The following is a 16,334-nucleotide window of genomic DNA, read 5'->3' on the forward strand; positions in this document are numbered from 1 at the left end:
GCCTGAAACAAATCAGGGATCTTAACCACTAGGCTACTAGGACGCCCCCAAAAGTAATTTTTCAGACTTTTCTCTGATTTTTGGTTTCTTTCTTGTGAAATGCTGTATAGTTTTGCCTCTTCCGGCCTCTAAAAGTATTCAAATGAAACAATCTGAGAAGGGAAAATCACTGTTCAATTGCACTTCTCAAAATAGATGACGCATCCTGCAACAAAAGGTCACAAATATGGCTGTGCACAAGGAAAAAGGTTTGAAACCAATGCTCTGTAAGATAAATGGATCAAAACTGTAGCAGAAAATGTCTTCACAACACTACAGACTGCATTTTATCAATAACCACAGACGTATTTTAAAATTTTGACCTGTAATGAAAGGGCTCCTGTGAGCTCAGAGCTCAGACTATTTGAATAATATCCGAGTGTGCTTTGTTATGGACAAGATCAACTGGAAATAAGAAAGCTTGTGGGCCATATGGAATAAAATATATTGTGTCTATTGCAGCACAAATGCAAAGAGACTATTAGACATAATAAACAGCCTGCTTATACTAGACTACTCAAATTTTATGTTATCTCCTACAATACTGAGCGGTGGAAAATGTATCAAAGGATCTGAGTCGCTGCCCTGTCATCTTTTTAAGGTAGTGTATGATAATAGCGTATAAGCTCTTTCATTGCAGCAGTGACATTCTCCGGAACAAATCGTTTTCACCTCAGATGTGCACTCTAATTCTAGGCCCAGAGATGTTTAGCTTTGAGGAACTGCCTCCAAGTAATCCAGAGTCTATTAAAACCAATCTGATCACACAGAGTTCATATCACGGGATGCTGTTATGATAACTGCAGTGTGGCTAACCTCTCTCCTCCATAAAATGCCACAGCACAGGGACTAAGTAATGGATTTATGTAATGTTAGCACTTACTGACATTATAGCACAGGGGTAACTCCATATCTGTGAAAGTTAAATGAAAGCCTTTGTTTTATTCCCTAACATCTGAGCAGTGTGAGAAAAAATGCTCCTGTTTCTTAGGGAACGGCGTGATAAGTTGAGAAAGAATGTGGAGTGATGCAAAGTTGGCTCCGTGTTTTAACAAGGATATTGACTTCAAAAGGGGTTCAAAGTACTGGCCATGGTAAGAAGATGAAACATTGCTTTAATGAAAGGATATCTTGGCACTTCTACTGAATGTGAAACATCCTTTAATATGGTCCTGACCTAAAATAGGTTCAAACATATAGTAAGTCCTCCTAAATTAGTCATTTGTCTTTCCACATAGTGTAAGAAAGTAAATTGCTTCTGAAAAACCTTCATTTGTGACATTAAGAGCCACATAGTATGATTTTTCTAAATTAAAGCCTGCCTGCCTGATACATTTCCAAATCAATAAAAATTTGCCATAAATTGCAAATGCACATGACACTAACTGAATGCATTAGCATGCACAATTCAGCTCAAATGCATAAAATAAAGTTTATATTTTTAATTTAAAAAAATATCAGTGTCCTGAAAACTGCAGACCTATTCTTACTTGCATATAAACTGTCAAACAGACTCGTTTCATTCTCTGTTGATTATATTTTGATTACATTACTCCTGCTTTATTGATCATGTGTGCAACGCTTAATATTACTTTCATAGCTGGAGTGAACGCTTTGTGCTTCAGGGAAATGTAAATACTTGTCTTTATTCTGTATATGTAACCCCCCCTGGCCGCGTTATTTTCAGGTTCACTCCTGGACAGGGTGTGGGAGTTTTGCTTGCAGGTGGGTGCATGATAGAGTTGAAGAGGCAGTGAGGAGTGACTGGCTTCTGGAATCACTGCCTGCAAGATGAAAGATGAGGTGGACAGTAATGACTTCTGTTTATTTTTTTTTATTTCCTGTTTTAAATATTATTCTTCAATGTTCATTATGTTATAGTAATAAAAAGAGCTGTTATGGTGGCAACACTAAGCTAATCTAGCCAAGTGCTAGACAAACTGTGCTGTCTCTTGCTGTGTTGAGCCTTTATTAAACATCTACAAACAATGTGAAAGAAATTGTATTATCTTTAACAACATTTTACATTCTGGCTCACACAAAGCAAACAATACATAATCCACAAGCATGTGGCCTGTTGTTGATTTTGCAGAACAGCGGTCGAGCTATTGACAAAAACTAAAGGCACATCAATGAATCATATTACACCTTATTTGGGTTCTGCAAATATGGTAGTTTAGGCTGATCACCAGACATGCCAGCAAAATCACTGTTATCATTTTCTATTGTTATTGATTTTTATTATTGCTTTTTCCCTCTAGAAAGCAAACTGTAATTTTGGTTTAAACTGAGTCAGATAAGTAAAGGACATTTGCCCCTGTTATTGAAAATCAGTAGCCAGTTTCTGTTCATCCATAGATTTGCAAAGGAATTCTAATTTTAGTGGACAGTGCAGCTTCACTGTCTTTTTGATTTTGTCATACCGTAACAATTTTAAACCCCGACTAACTATAAATGTGTTTCTGGTGTCACATCCACATTACTACTCCACAGCATAAAAGACAATCATTTCATACTCATAATTCTTACTTCAAAATGAAATATATCACACTTGATGTACAGTAGCTCCTCAAAGTCTCAATGCCTTGGCATTCTGTCAACCAACTATGCAACCCACACTGTTTGAGAGTAAATAATAGAAGAACCTGATCCATACCAGGAAATCCACTGAGATGCAGAGGCTGTCGTTGCTGTTTGAAATAAAAAAGCACTTCAAACCATGATCTGGAGAGGTTTTACAGGAAATACTGAATCTACAAGTCAAATACAAAATACCTAAGATTAAATAATAAGGTAGGCTACACAGCTTAGCCTGCATCCATACAGTAATGAAATGCATATAGTATTTCACACAGAACATACATTTACATTCAGCCTCAAGTACTTTTGACTAGTGCCTTTTTAAGTTTCTGGATGCAAAGCAGATTTTTTGGAGCAATCCTACGAAAGCTAGGGTTGCACAAGAGCTGGAGAAATCCATCTGCCTCCCCCAAATCACATTCTGACATGTCTCACATTCAAATCTCCCCCCAAGGCGTTAGATGAGGGAACATCTTCCATGTAAACCTGGATACAATAGGGCCTGTAAGACACCGCAAAAATGGATTGGGAGTGCTAAGACCACAGAAACCTCTGCCGGAAACACGACTTTCTATAAATACGAGATACTCGCCTCAGCTGCCAAGTTCGTTATTTTCTCCCTCTCTCCCTCTCTCTCTCTCTCTCTCTCTCTCTCTCTCTCTCTGTCATGTTGGGCTCTGCATAGTTATATATACTACATCATCATTCAAACACTGGGCAATTGAAAAATAGCACAAATAAGAAGAATAAAAGCAGCGGAAGCGTGGTTCTTCTTCTGAAGGAACATCTCTCTCTTGCTCTTCCTCTGAGAGTGGGAGTGGGTTAGGGAAGCCCGGTACCAGGCCCCGATGCTGCTGCTGTTGGTGTGGCAGGTTTCCCATGCGTTCCAAAAATACTTTCGCACTCGCCCACTTTGGTCCCCAGCCGCCTGTACTCTTTGGTTCTACAACAGGGATGGGTGAGAATCATATTCAGCGCTCCAATCGTGATTGCGGAATGCCCCGGTGTTTCTTTAACCATGCCCCCAGACTCCTCCACACACACTGCACTCGCATGGCTCCCACCTTGCCCTCTTCTCTGCTGGATCCATGCTCGCAGCACTCTGACAGTCCAATTCTTGGGCCTGATCCAGCTCCTGTACCTGCTGTTACCTAACGGCTTGCACATTTTCAAGATAAATCCATGAAATATAGCATTGAATTTTCACATGTTCTCTTTATCACAATATTTGCAGAACTGATTCAAAAATGTTTGAAGAATGCCTTCACTCCCAGATACCTGATAGTATGTTAGATAACAGTAGATTAAGTGTCAAAATGCAAATATCTACGTTATTTGCTTCACCAGATACAACAACAATCCCCTTAGACTGAGGCTCAATAACATCCACTACACAAAATCATTATCATACAACATGGGACTAATTGCATGTACTTTTGACCAACAGAAGTTAATAGGTGTACATATTTGAATCTCTGACTCATGTGCACCCACACTGATTTCTATTTGTTGCTCTTTCTCCCATCCAGTGACACCACAAATGTGCATGAAAAGATACAAACGTTATTAATTAGAATGCACTGTTTTCATCACTGCTTTATCGATGCACATACAGTCATTATGAGGACATGCGATGCAAACAGATTGAAACAAATAGCTAACAGCAGACATGTGAGGAAACAGATGAAGAATGTTAGAGCTTGCAGCTAACAAAAGTAACTATGGAAACGGCCAGCTCTACATTGCACTAGCTTCCACAGCTCTCTCCAGAAATAAAAACTGTAAGAGCGAATCAGGTAAAGACAAAAGATCCCGGGTGAACCTATTTATAGTGGGCCTTACATAACATACATAGACCTATGTTGGCTGAGGCAAGTTTGGTGCTCAGCAGCAAGCTTCTGGGGGGCAAAGGCAGGGTACAGAGCACTGGAGATGCTGGATCCTGGAGAATATTTTACAGAAAGACAAGTGTAAACAGCAATTAGGCCAGTGTGGACGATGATGCTGATGGCAACTGAATTAAGTAGAGGGAGGAAGTCTTGCTTGTTTTGATGTCAGGGAGAACAAACACTGTTACAGTGCCCTGGGAGGGCAGTGATGTCAAAGCTGGAGTTCCACGAGCAACATTTACATGCAGTAAGCTGATGGAAACTGACGCTAAAATGAACATTAAAGAACATTAAACAGTTCATAGCCATGAGGCTCAAGGAATAGACAAAGAGAGAAAATAATGCATACGTCACAAGAAGCAGAAGTTCATAGTCTGTTTGCCTAAAAGCTTTGTTTGTTTGTTTGTTTGTATGTGAAGCAAAAGGAGTTGTGTCAGAAGAGAACAGAACAAACACACACACACACACATATAACTGTGTGGCCGCAGGACAAAACATCTGACATCTCCAGTGAGATGATATGAACATGCATGCCCACATATGCACAGAGAACCTGTGTGAGAGTTACTGTAATTTAAGAACAGCGGTCTCCTGGATATACAGCCTGCCACCATATCTTAAATCCAAATTGAGCCATTAGCATAATTATCCACTTATACTGCTTTAATTCTAAGTAGCACTCCATTGTAAGTAAAATGATAGCTAAGTTGTACTGAAAAAGCCTATTTTACACTCCCAAATTCCTTATTAATTAGCTCCCTCTAGCATAAGTTCCCAGTAATTACATTCAATACAGCAGTCAGTGCTACAGGGGGGTATTTCCAGCAACTATTAGACAACTTTATTATCACTATGCTGATGTATAATGATTTCCATCATAAAAATACACTATCTCAACACTGAGCAGCGGCCATTTGGACACTGCATTCACTACATGTTCACTGCACTCAATAGTCAATCCACTGGTAGTAGGCAATCACAAAATACTCACTATATAGAAGCTCTATTAAGGTTGGGATGATATGCAAATGAATACTCCCTGACTCATCTGTTTATTATGCAGTCACATTAGTTAGCTCTGATGCTGTTTGGCTATTATCCCATCACACTTTGAAAAAAGGGTCTTGGGTGAGGGGGATGGATTGCGCAGTGAGTGCTTTAGTCACACAGATTGTCCGCACTCTTCAAAGAAATAAATGCATTTTCGACTGTAGTTGTATTGAGGGGATGTGGAATCCATTTCCTCTGACAGAAACTGCAAAAGGCAGAGGATATGGCTCATCTGTGCCCAAATCCCTTGATACCATGCTTTGCGTTAACAGGTCAAAGGGTCAAATGATGAGCTTGTGTCTCCCACGACTGAGGCTGAAGGCAATCATTGCACACTGATACATAATTTGCTAGTTTTTGAGCTCTAAGCTCACAACGATTCAATCAACTGAATTTCTCAAAATGTTGAAACCCTCTTTTAAGATACACACAGGCATTAGTATTTATCAGTGTTTCTGTTAATTTACAGTATCTAATGTTCTGTTAAGTACAAGAACTGAGGCACATACTGTATATGATGACTGATAAATGTGGTGAAACTACCAATCTGTGGCTTCACAGTCTTTCTGCTGTTCTGCTAACTGATAGAAGCACTATTTTTAGCCATGCAACCTGAATGCACCACGCTAAGCCTCCAACTATACAACTGCACATCTAGCCCATTCAAAGGATTCATAACAGTCTAGAGGTTGGAACCCAGTGGTCAGGCACACAGACTGAGAGCCAGTATCAGTGCTCTCAGTACCAGCGTTTTATATCTGGTGTCAAAGTATTAATAAGAACACTGCCACTGTATGCCCGATGTGTAAATGTATGCCAGCATATGTCAAGGAGTGAAAAGAATTCGCCATCTATGTACGCTCCATGCCTTTTGATGTTAGCTAATTAAGCACCAAGCCCTTACAACTGCGCTCCATGGAAACCATGCAAAAAAAAGAAATAACTTGCAGCAGACTGACGTCAGCCAGAGGCCTTCGAATGTGCCATCTGACAAAAGAAAGAGGACCGGGCTGCTGTACTTAAGGTCACAGTGTGCTGAAGCTACTGTCTGCATTGACTGACAGAGAAATGCTGATATCTGTGCTGAACATGTGAGGAATTATTAACGGCAGGGTGAATAAAAAATACTGTAATTTCAACACTTTAAGGGCATTGTATGCAAAATAGGGACACTTTATGTTAATAACTGGAACCAGAAGCAGTAAACAAATTTGGTTTGATCGATCCACTGTTGAAGCTGTGCATTGGGGTTTAAATATTCTGGCTCTCTCAGGTTTCCTGTTGATGATACAGCATACTGTCCATTAAGCATTTAAAATCTAAATCATATTTTCTAGACAATATGCACTCCTGGGCAATTTTAGAATATTTGAAAGGTTTGAAAAAATTACAAGAAAAAAGAGCCATGCTGGGATTTCATCTATTGGCAGCAAGAAAAACCTTACCAATCTGGGATTATACTTATTACCCAACAATGAAATGTGCACACATTCAAAAACTACCCACACAGACGTGTGTACTCTCAGTACGTGTATTGTTACATGTACTGTAAAATGGAGCAACCAGCAGCTGTTATTAGAATGCATGTTTGTGCTCATGTATATTTTGTTCACTGCTTTCTTGTGACATATAATTCAATACAGTCAAATGCTGTTCCATACCATTGCATTAATCAAAAACATGGATTAATCAACTCTGTTTGCAAGGATAGAAAACTGAGTGATCTATTTTATTTGAGAGGGACTCAGATAAAACTTCCATTGACAGCAACTCATAATTAGTGGCTGAATAAGGTTATATTCAGAGATCACCAATTACAAGCACCTAGTGTGAAGGAGTGTCACTGTCTGAACCATAATGATGATGATGATGATGATGGATGGCTCTGTAACAACAGATGAAGAAGGTAATTTTCTCTCTTCAGACAGACTGCAGCTATAGGCTTAGATTGAGTCAATAATTTGCTTAGGTCAATGGAGGCAACACACCAACATTAAAAAAGTACAGCATGACCAAAAACTTATTTAAACCATTTATTGTTTTTTAACAAAACAAGACCAATGCCACAGTCAATGCTGCTCCCTGCCAGTGAAACCACAGGCTGTGTATACAAAATACTGCTGCTTTTAGAAGCAGTGACTTTATAAATGTTGAGCAAGACTGAAAAGAACTATTGTGAAAGACTGTGATCAAACAATTAAATATCAAAATGACCAATCATTAAGACAGAGAACTGAGGACATATAATAGATTTAAGAGAAAATGGCACAATTAAAGATAATGACTCTTATTTGTCAAGTGACACAACTCGCTCATTTATGCACTTATTGTCCCAGAACGTGTGACAAATCTGGTAACAGTTCTTCATATATGGCATCACACGTCTAGCGTAAAAGTATGAACCTTCCCTCAGACAGGTGGACCAGTAGTTCCCTGCATTAAAAACAACACCTGTCTTGATTTTCCATATTAAAGATTGCCGTTTGAAGCTGTGAAGTTGACGTGTGTGAAGTTGAGAGGGATATGATTTCTTAAATGCATCTTAAGTGAAGCACTCAACAGTGCTTGGCTCCACATACAGCAAAGAGTGGTAATGTAAGCTGTACATTACCCTTCAGAGAATACCTGTATGAAACCTGTTATTTTAATTAAAGGGCATGGCTAAATGTGGAATTGTGATCTTAAATGCCTGTTTTTCAGCTGAATCTTGTAATTACAGTTTTTGATGATTAGCACAGTTTCCACAGCCAGACAAGACATATTTCTATATCTTGAGACCTGATTATGTTGTTTCAGTCACATCCAGATACAAATGAAGGCCGATATCTTGAGATATAAAACATGAGATGAAATCTACAGTTTTAGTACTGTTCAGCCATCATTAATACTGTCAGAGCTGACCAGCCAGTAAAGGGGTGGCTTCCTTGGCCCTTGCCAGTGCTGTCATTGTACTGTTCCCAGATATACCCTGTTTGAACATACTGTCTATAAACATTATTGATAATGTTAGTCCTGAGTTCCTCATAAAGAGCAGCTGCCTTCTCTTGGTATGGCCCTTGTGTGGTGCCGTAGTGGTGGAGGGCTCTGACTGCCAAGTAGTTGATGTTAATCCATATCGGTCCCCTCCAGTAGGGGGCGTCATGCTCTGTGTTTCGCTCCATATACAAGGGATCGGCCTTTGAGAGTGAACGCAGACCGTAGGGAGTCCACAGCTTATTGGAGTCTCTTATCTCTCGAAGAATATGTTCATGTTTAGGGGAGTCCGGTTCGAGGATGTGCAGCAAGAAGGGGAACAAGCTCACATAACCTAAAGCATTGACATACTGTAGCTTGGGCGCCCTGCGGACGGAGCGCACAAGGCGTGCTACAGGGAACTGATGACGAGGTTGTCCGGGAGGTACGTACACCTTCTCCCGCTGCAGGGACACACTCTGGGTGTGGTTGCCAAAGTCACTGAAAGCACGAAGTTGTTCTGACCAGTGGAGCTCATTCAGCAGGTTGTTGTCACTGAGCACTTGGTGGGTGAGTAGGTAGTCCTGATGGGGCTCACCTAAAAGCTGAGCTATACGAGCCATGATGCCTGAGGCCAAGGCCATCCAGCAGTGTAAATCCACGTGGCGCTCATCTGCTGATGGGTGTGAGGCACGAGGGTAGTCATCTAGCCCAGATGTCAAGGTCTTGGGGTTGAGGAATAGATTGGTGTCCTTGTCACGTCCACGCCAGCGGTAAGAGTTGGGTAAGGGCCCTGACTGTGTGGTGTTGTACCATTCAAACCAGGTTTTCAGTCTTGGGAATAGCCGTCTGAGGAAAGGCAAGGTTGGTTGAGATGCTGCCTCGTCTGGATTTGAAGAGAGCTGTTCAATGAGTTCCTGAAGACTTAAGAAGAGAGTGGGTGGGTTGGCATTCTCGTTCCGCTGAACTACAAACTCAGCTGGGACCTTACTGCGAGCCTCATCTCCGAGGATTTGCTCACGGGGGATCCAGCCCTCAATATTCATCAGGTCTATCCAGTGGGCAATAGCCTCTCTTGTCACCTGGGGATCCCACTTGCTCAGTAGCAACTGGTGAAAGCCCTCATCCCAAAGGAATCCTCTGGGAAAGAAAGAGCGTGATGGGACAGCAGTAAATAATGCGCCTTCGGGGTACAGGAGCGGATATTCATTGTAGACGGACTGTACCACTGACTGGCCGTAGAAATAGCCCATTCCACCTAACATGTTGCTGAGTGCTGCCTTGCCAAACTTAATATGTGCGTGGCTAAAACCTTTGCTCTCAAGCCCAAAGGTCTTCTCGAACTTTGCATCAAACTCAGCTTTCCTCTTCTCCAGCTCCTGAGTCATGACTGAGCCCACCAGCTGGTTGGGACGGGCGTGGAAGCTTGCCGACTCAAACAGAACTTCAATCTGAAATGGCGTCTGGACGGTGACTTGGTGAAGCACAAAGTCACTTTCTTTCCTTGTGTCGGTGGGTTTCTGTTGGTTTTGGTGATGTGGTGGCTTGTAGGTGTCCACAGCAATGTAATGCCTCTTCTCACCAGATGGAGGACTGTAGACAAACCTACGGTTCAGACTGTGCTTCACAATATCAGTCAGCTTCTCCAAGCCAGGAGAGACAGTCTGAAGGTAGTTATAACTGAAAAGACAAGAAATTAGTGATTATCATCCCGTTTTTTCAGAATCTATGAAATCTAAGCAGTCACACAAAATGTTCAGGTGTAGTTTATAGTCACAAATGACCTTAACTGCACTAGCTATGCTTATGAAGCCTTAGCACACTGTATCTTAGCTTTTGCTGTCTCATGTTGTGCTGGTGAGTCAGAAGTGAAGCGACTGGTCACACAACGAATCAGTAAAATCAAACATTAAGCTCCCACTTAAACTACATCCTCCATTGACCTACCATAAGTCATAAGTCATACAACTCTTACCATTTCTATCAGTGCATACCTTTCTATTTTGCTACGCTGGTCTTCTTTGGCCTTCGTGAAATTGTGAAATACTGTTGCTCCCTGTGAATGTTGCTAGCAGTGAGCTAGCAGAGAGTCTTGATCCACTCAATATAAAACTTTAGTGCAACAACAGCTCTTTCTAAAAGGTAGATACACACCTTTACTTAAGTAAACTGATGCTGTGCTGTTTCAGAAAAAAAAGACTAGTGGCTTCATAGAAACGGTCTGCTTTTCTTTGGCTTCTCAAACTTTATTTATCCTACTATATATCACAATGTCCAGGAAACTGTGTGTGGGGAATAAAAAAGGTGATGAAACAAAGGCTGAAAGGCCTGTTTTTTGCTGCCATCTAGAGGTTGTGATTTTCTTACCCCAGAAGTCTTGTAGCATCACACTACAGCACAACATGACATTTCTACTGAGTGTCACGTAGAATGTTAAGAGGCCACACTTCTGATGCTGGGAATCTAGAGAGGTGCAAAAGGCCTCAAAACTCCAAATCAATTAAAGTCAGTGCAACAATGCTTTTTGTATTTTTATGCATGAGTCTTGCACTTGCATGCAGTTTAAATGGCCACTGTTGATTGCTGCTGAATGACAATGTCTTCTCACCTTTCTATCAAGATTTCTGTACATATGCAGCTTTTCCTGCTTTCACTGATTGATAGTTGTAAACTGTTTGGAAAGTACAGCATTGCTTTATAATATTTTGTTCATTTTATGAGTCATTTAGTCTAATTGTCAATTTTCTTTACTGCTAATACTGAACACTAGCGTTCTATGTTCCCTCCAGTTTTCTAGTCTACTCCTTTTTGGGTGGTGCTGATCTTATCATTCTCTCATGCCTTCATGCATTTACCTGGCATATTTAGCGCTGGATAATTCCCCGGTAACAGGCTTTCGGAACGTGATCTTGAAGTTGCCAAGCTCCTCTGAGAAACCAGTGATGGATGCGAGGCGGTCTCTCTCTTCCACGTGAGCCTCCAGTGAGCCCTGTGTATCAGCTGCTGCATAGAACATCAGGGAGATAACCGGCGCTTGAGGGGCAGAGCTCTGGTGGGGGGAAAAAATAAATCAGCATCCTACAATGATCCAAACTTAAAATCATTAAACTGAAATCATTAAATATTGCTTTCACAGATATTGTAAGTTTTGACCACATAAAATACAACAATTTTGGTCATGTGAAGGAACATCTGCACATATAGTAAGGCTGAATAAACAGTCAGCACTTACATGCTGTTTGGCAGTGACCCTCCAGGTCCAGTCTCCTCCATGATCCCCTCCCATCCTCTTGACAAACTCTGTGGTCAGTGTGAAACCATTGTCTCGGATTTCCTGGACACCAAAGCTAATCCCGTCATGCATCAGCCAGCCATAGCCTTGCAAACGATCTCCCTGCTCACAAGTGTGCCTCAGGTTCACGTCTATGTCAGAAAACTGACGCATCCACATCATACCTGAGGAGATACAATAAAGCAAGTAAATAAATTTGCTGGTACAGCACAGAGGATGCACAAATAGATATGCATCAAATGATGTGGGAAAGAGTAACTTGTCAACAGTTTCACATAAAAGGTAAGTCCCAAAATTCGCTGGCAACGTGCAGTAAGTTACCAGCCAACTGGGTTTTGAGAACAGCAGTATATAATTATAGGTGCTTACTTAATACTGGAAATTGTAGTGCACTTTTTGTTGTCATCTAATCAACAACAAGAGTTATCCAAATTGGCTGCTAGAATGTACAGTCAAAACTGCGGCCAAAATTTACCTGAATTTAGAAAGTGTCTGGGCTTATTTCCCACTAGTAGTGCAATTTAACAATGAAGATTTGATTAATGCAATAATGTAAATATTTTGTAAAAGCAAACTATTTAAATACGAGGGGAAAACTATTCTAAAACAGAATTTATATTGTGTTATTTATGTAAATGTTGACATGTAAACAAGTAAAGTATCTATGAAACATAACTGTGTAAGCTGGTAATCAGAGTCTTAAAGGAGAACTCCACTGATTTAACATTGCACTCCTGTAACATCGTCGGACTCATGGTGGACAGTTTAAATAAAAGGGATCAAAATCGATGCAGCAGGATTAGAAATAGCATTTTTTTTTTTATCCCATGCGTTCTTCTTTCCTATCAAAAACCTGCCATCTACATTACCCACAGAAAGTTTTTTTAAAAGAAATATTTTTTATATATATAAAAAAGAAATATTATTATATTACATATCATTTTATACACATTTCAATCATTCAAAATGCAGCCTGACCCTGACACATTTTGAATCTTTGGAAACCTTGGGATCTTCACTAGAATTTAAAATAGTTCTGTGGGCTGCACAGGAGGAGTTTGTAATGACGGACCCACCTGGAGGTCAGTTGGGTTTAAGAGGTTAAATACAAGGTTTTTTTCATGGTCTTAATCTTTTGAACTCATTAGTACTAGGTGCCTGAGTGAAATAAACAATGCATACCTCAACCTGTAAACAGACGTGTTGTTTCTCTAGAATTTTGACAAACATTCTGGAGAAAATATGGTCAAATCATATATCAAGATATTGAGTCATAAATATTTGATTAAATATTTAGATTCTGTCAGTATAATCCAGCCCTACTCATACTCTACTAAAATCACAGGTTATGCACCATCTGCACAATATTACAGAAATACTGTATGTCCATGCCAGTTTTTTCTTTAACCTTTAGCCTCAGTTTGACTATGAATGGGTCAGCACACCTGTCACCATCGACCTCGGACTCCTGGTTTTCATGCCAAAGTAGACCTGAGGTCTGTATGAGCCCCAGAACCTCTCCGGAGAAACCTTGGCACTGCTGCAATTGGCGTCCTGGACAGGAGACGAAGGGTGCAGGGTCACCACCCGTTTGGCCAGGGTGGACCGCATGTAGAGAGCATAAAAGAACCAGATCAGGCTGAATATACAAAGGCCGATAGAGATGTTGATGAACACTTTGCCAATATCGACTTTCTTTTTCTTCTCCTTGCGGTGAAACGTAGCGGGCTTCTCATCTTTCCTTGGTAGGGGAGCAGCTTCACCAGTTACCACCCTCTTCCTCTGCCTGCCCATCCTGCCCTTCTGAAGCTGGAAACAAGAAGAGATTCATATGCACTTGTCAATGAACCATTTCATAAATCTGCACATATAGCAAATACAACATATAGTATCCAATAACTTCTTAATCTTATAAATCCCGTATGTTGACTACCTGATTGAGGCACAACACACCTTTTAAATGAAATGAATTACAAGCAGCTTTCAAGCTCTTTCATGCCCCGTGGAAATTTTAAAGCTTTATTATCTAATGTTTTTTCCTGATTCTTATAATTGTTAAGCATTCTATTTTTCACCCGGTTGTCGATTGTTTGACATACAATACTTTAGGGGTGCAACTACAAGTCATTTTCATTATCGATTAATCTGTCGGTTATTTTCTCAATTAATCGATTCATTGTTTGGTCTAAAAATATCAGAAAATGGTGAAAAATGTCCATCACTGTTTCCAAAAGCCCAAGATAATGTCCTCAAATGTCTAATTTTGTCCTGACCAACAGTCCACAACCAAAAGATATTCAGTTTACTGTCATAGAAGACTGAAGAAACCAGAAAATTTCAGAAGCTGGAATCAGATCATTTGGATATTTTTTTCTTAAAAAATGACTCCAACAATAAACCGATTATTAAAATAGTTGGCGATTAGTTTAATAGTTGACAACCAATCGATTAATTGACTGATTGTTGCAGCTCTATACTTTTTATTTGAAATGCACTTATAATTGATAGCTTATTAGACACATCTAACTAAAACTAATAATTCAGTCTAACACAAGAGCCCTGCAATAAATCCCACCTTCACAAAGATCAGGTTCAGTTTTTGTTGAAGATGTGAGAGAGGTGTCGTTTCATGTTTATCATCATTTTGGAGGCAAAGAGGTGTTTCAGATTTTTAGTCTACCCTCATTGATATGAGAGGGAGAAAAACTCAAGGGTCTAAGGACAGAGGCTGAGGTATGCTGAACAGATTGTAAAGCCCTTTGAGGCAAAATTGTGATTTTCTGGGGGGCTATATAAATAAAATTGATTTAAAATGACTTTCTTGTGTGCCAGCTGGTTGTTTGGTTGAATGACATTAGCAGGTTTTTTTGTTTTCAGGTCTGAGACCACAATCTCAATGAGACTGCCTGCCTAGAAATACTTCAGTCCACTTGATTAAGCAAATTATCAATCAACAAATCATTATCAATTAATATTATGTCAATCAACTAATCAATTAACAGTTTCACCTGTAATAACAATGTCCACTTTCCATTAATACTGCTTTAGAGAGGTGTTCATTCAACTTTAGGGTCATTTTGGAGTTTGTGGTGCATCTGGATTGTATTGGTTATACTGACAGGTGTTTCTTTTATTTTGTCCATTTTATTTACATCAATTAGGGTAGATTAATTAGGCAGGATTCATTGCAGGGCTGTTGTTTGTTACACTGCATTAGTTTTAGGTACCTAATAATGACCTGACAACGTTTCATTAACCAAAGCAGGGGGGAAATATTGTCACAGGAAGATGCATATATTATAGAATCCGGATATACTTATGATAACATTTATCTGATAAAATTCGTCCTCATCATTGCTGTCGTGGCTCTTTGGTAGCCTCCTGTAATGTTAAGTTCACGTCATCTTAGGCTAAAAAAAGCAATCTAGCTATCGTTAACCTTGCATGGCATATCATGGCAGACTGGGCAGTTTGACGGCGCCGACCACTTTATAAATCAACCTCAGCCTATGTGCATTGTGTTTCAAATGTAAATATCTATCCCAGACACTTGTTTTAACCAGAACAGGCTGGGTTGCCACTAACATAACCGGTAATGCAACGTTTCGTGCAGGCTGCACACTACTCGCTGGTAGTGCCGTAATGCTAATTAACGTTACTTTTAGCGAAACCGACCGGCTGTCACGATATAATGTGTCAGCTAATAAAATATGGTGCCGAATCGTAGTTCCACCTAAATGTTCATTGAGCAAAAGGCTACTGACCTGTGAAAATACCAGACTCTCAGCTGCTCATTATCCGTTGCTAGCTCACTAGCCACTTCCTGGTTAATACTCGCTTCCACTGACGTGTACTCCGCTCCCGAGTGCACGTGGGTGTGACACCATCAACTCAACTGCTACTAAATGAAATGAATATAAAATACCAGTGGTGGAAAAGTAACTAAGTACACTTACTCAATTATTGTACTTAAGTACAATTTTGAAGTACTTGTGCTTATTTGAGTGTTTCCATTTATTGCTACTTTATACTTCCACTTCACTACATTTCAGAGGGAAATACGTAATTTTTACTCCACTATATGTATTTAACAGCTTTAGTTACTTTTCAGATGAAGATTTGACACAATGGATAATATAACAAGCTTTTAAAATACAACACATTGGTAAAGATTAAACCAGTTTCCAACCTTTTTGGTTTTTGACGTCTTACAAAAAGCAGTGTGTAGTCGGGGTCATAGTGATTTTTCCCTCTAAACTTCTCACATGGTTTCATTTCAATAAATATTCAGGTGATTCAATATTTCACCAAAAATCAAAGATTAGAGAAACAGTCCAAAAACTGAAAACAGATTTGTGTATCAGAACTTCGTTTTTTTCTTCTTTCCTCTCCCATTAATCATCCTACAACCTCTCAGATTTACCTGGTGACTCATTGCAGGGGCCCAACCTCTAGGTTGGGAACTACTGGACTAAACTTAACTTTATATAGTAGTTCAAACTAGCTCCACCTCAAGCAGCAACAACAGTAAC

The 16,334-nt window shown here is 39.9% G+C and overlaps 1 protein-coding gene across 1 annotated transcript; it reads right to left on the minus strand.

The window, feature by feature from the left end:
• Positions 1-7,578: 7,578 nt before the first annotated feature.
• Positions 7,579-15,676, minus strand: mogs (mannosyl-oligosaccharide glucosidase). Its single transcript, XM_067584798.1, has 5 exons — positions 15,567-15,676; positions 13,248-13,611; positions 11,743-11,966; positions 11,366-11,559; positions 7,579-10,190 (listed from the first exon to the last, which is right to left on the minus strand). The coding sequence occupies exons 2-5, from the start codon at positions 13,594-13,596 to the stop codon at positions 8,420-8,422; spliced, it is 2,538 nt and encodes an 845-aa protein (XP_067440899.1). The 5' UTR covers positions 13,597-13,611; positions 15,567-15,676; the 3' UTR covers positions 7,579-8,419.
• Positions 15,677-16,334: the final 658 nt, after the last annotated feature.

This window comes from Thunnus thynnus, chromosome 3, assembly GCF_963924715.1.
Source record: "Thunnus thynnus chromosome 3, fThuThy2.1, whole genome shotgun sequence".
NCBI classification, from domain to species: Eukaryota; Metazoa; Chordata; class Actinopteri; order Scombriformes; family Scombridae; genus Thunnus; species Thunnus thynnus.

What these genes read in the sequence shown, in the direction of transcription:
- mogs (XM_067584798.1), bottom strand. Translation starts at nt 13,596, where the DNA reads ATGGGCAGGCAGAGGAAGAGGGTGGTAACTGGTGAAGCTGCTCCCCTA. An exon ending in GGGTCACTGCCAAACAGCAT is followed by an intron (nt 11,560 to 11,742) that starts GTAAGTGCTGAC and finishes TCCCCCCACCAG; the next exon opens with AGCTCTGCCCCTCAAGCGCC. An exon ending in TCCAGCGCTAAATATGCCAG is followed by an intron (nt 10,191 to 11,365) that starts GTAAATGCATGA and finishes TTGTCTTTTCAG; the next exon opens with TTATAACTACCTTCAGACTG.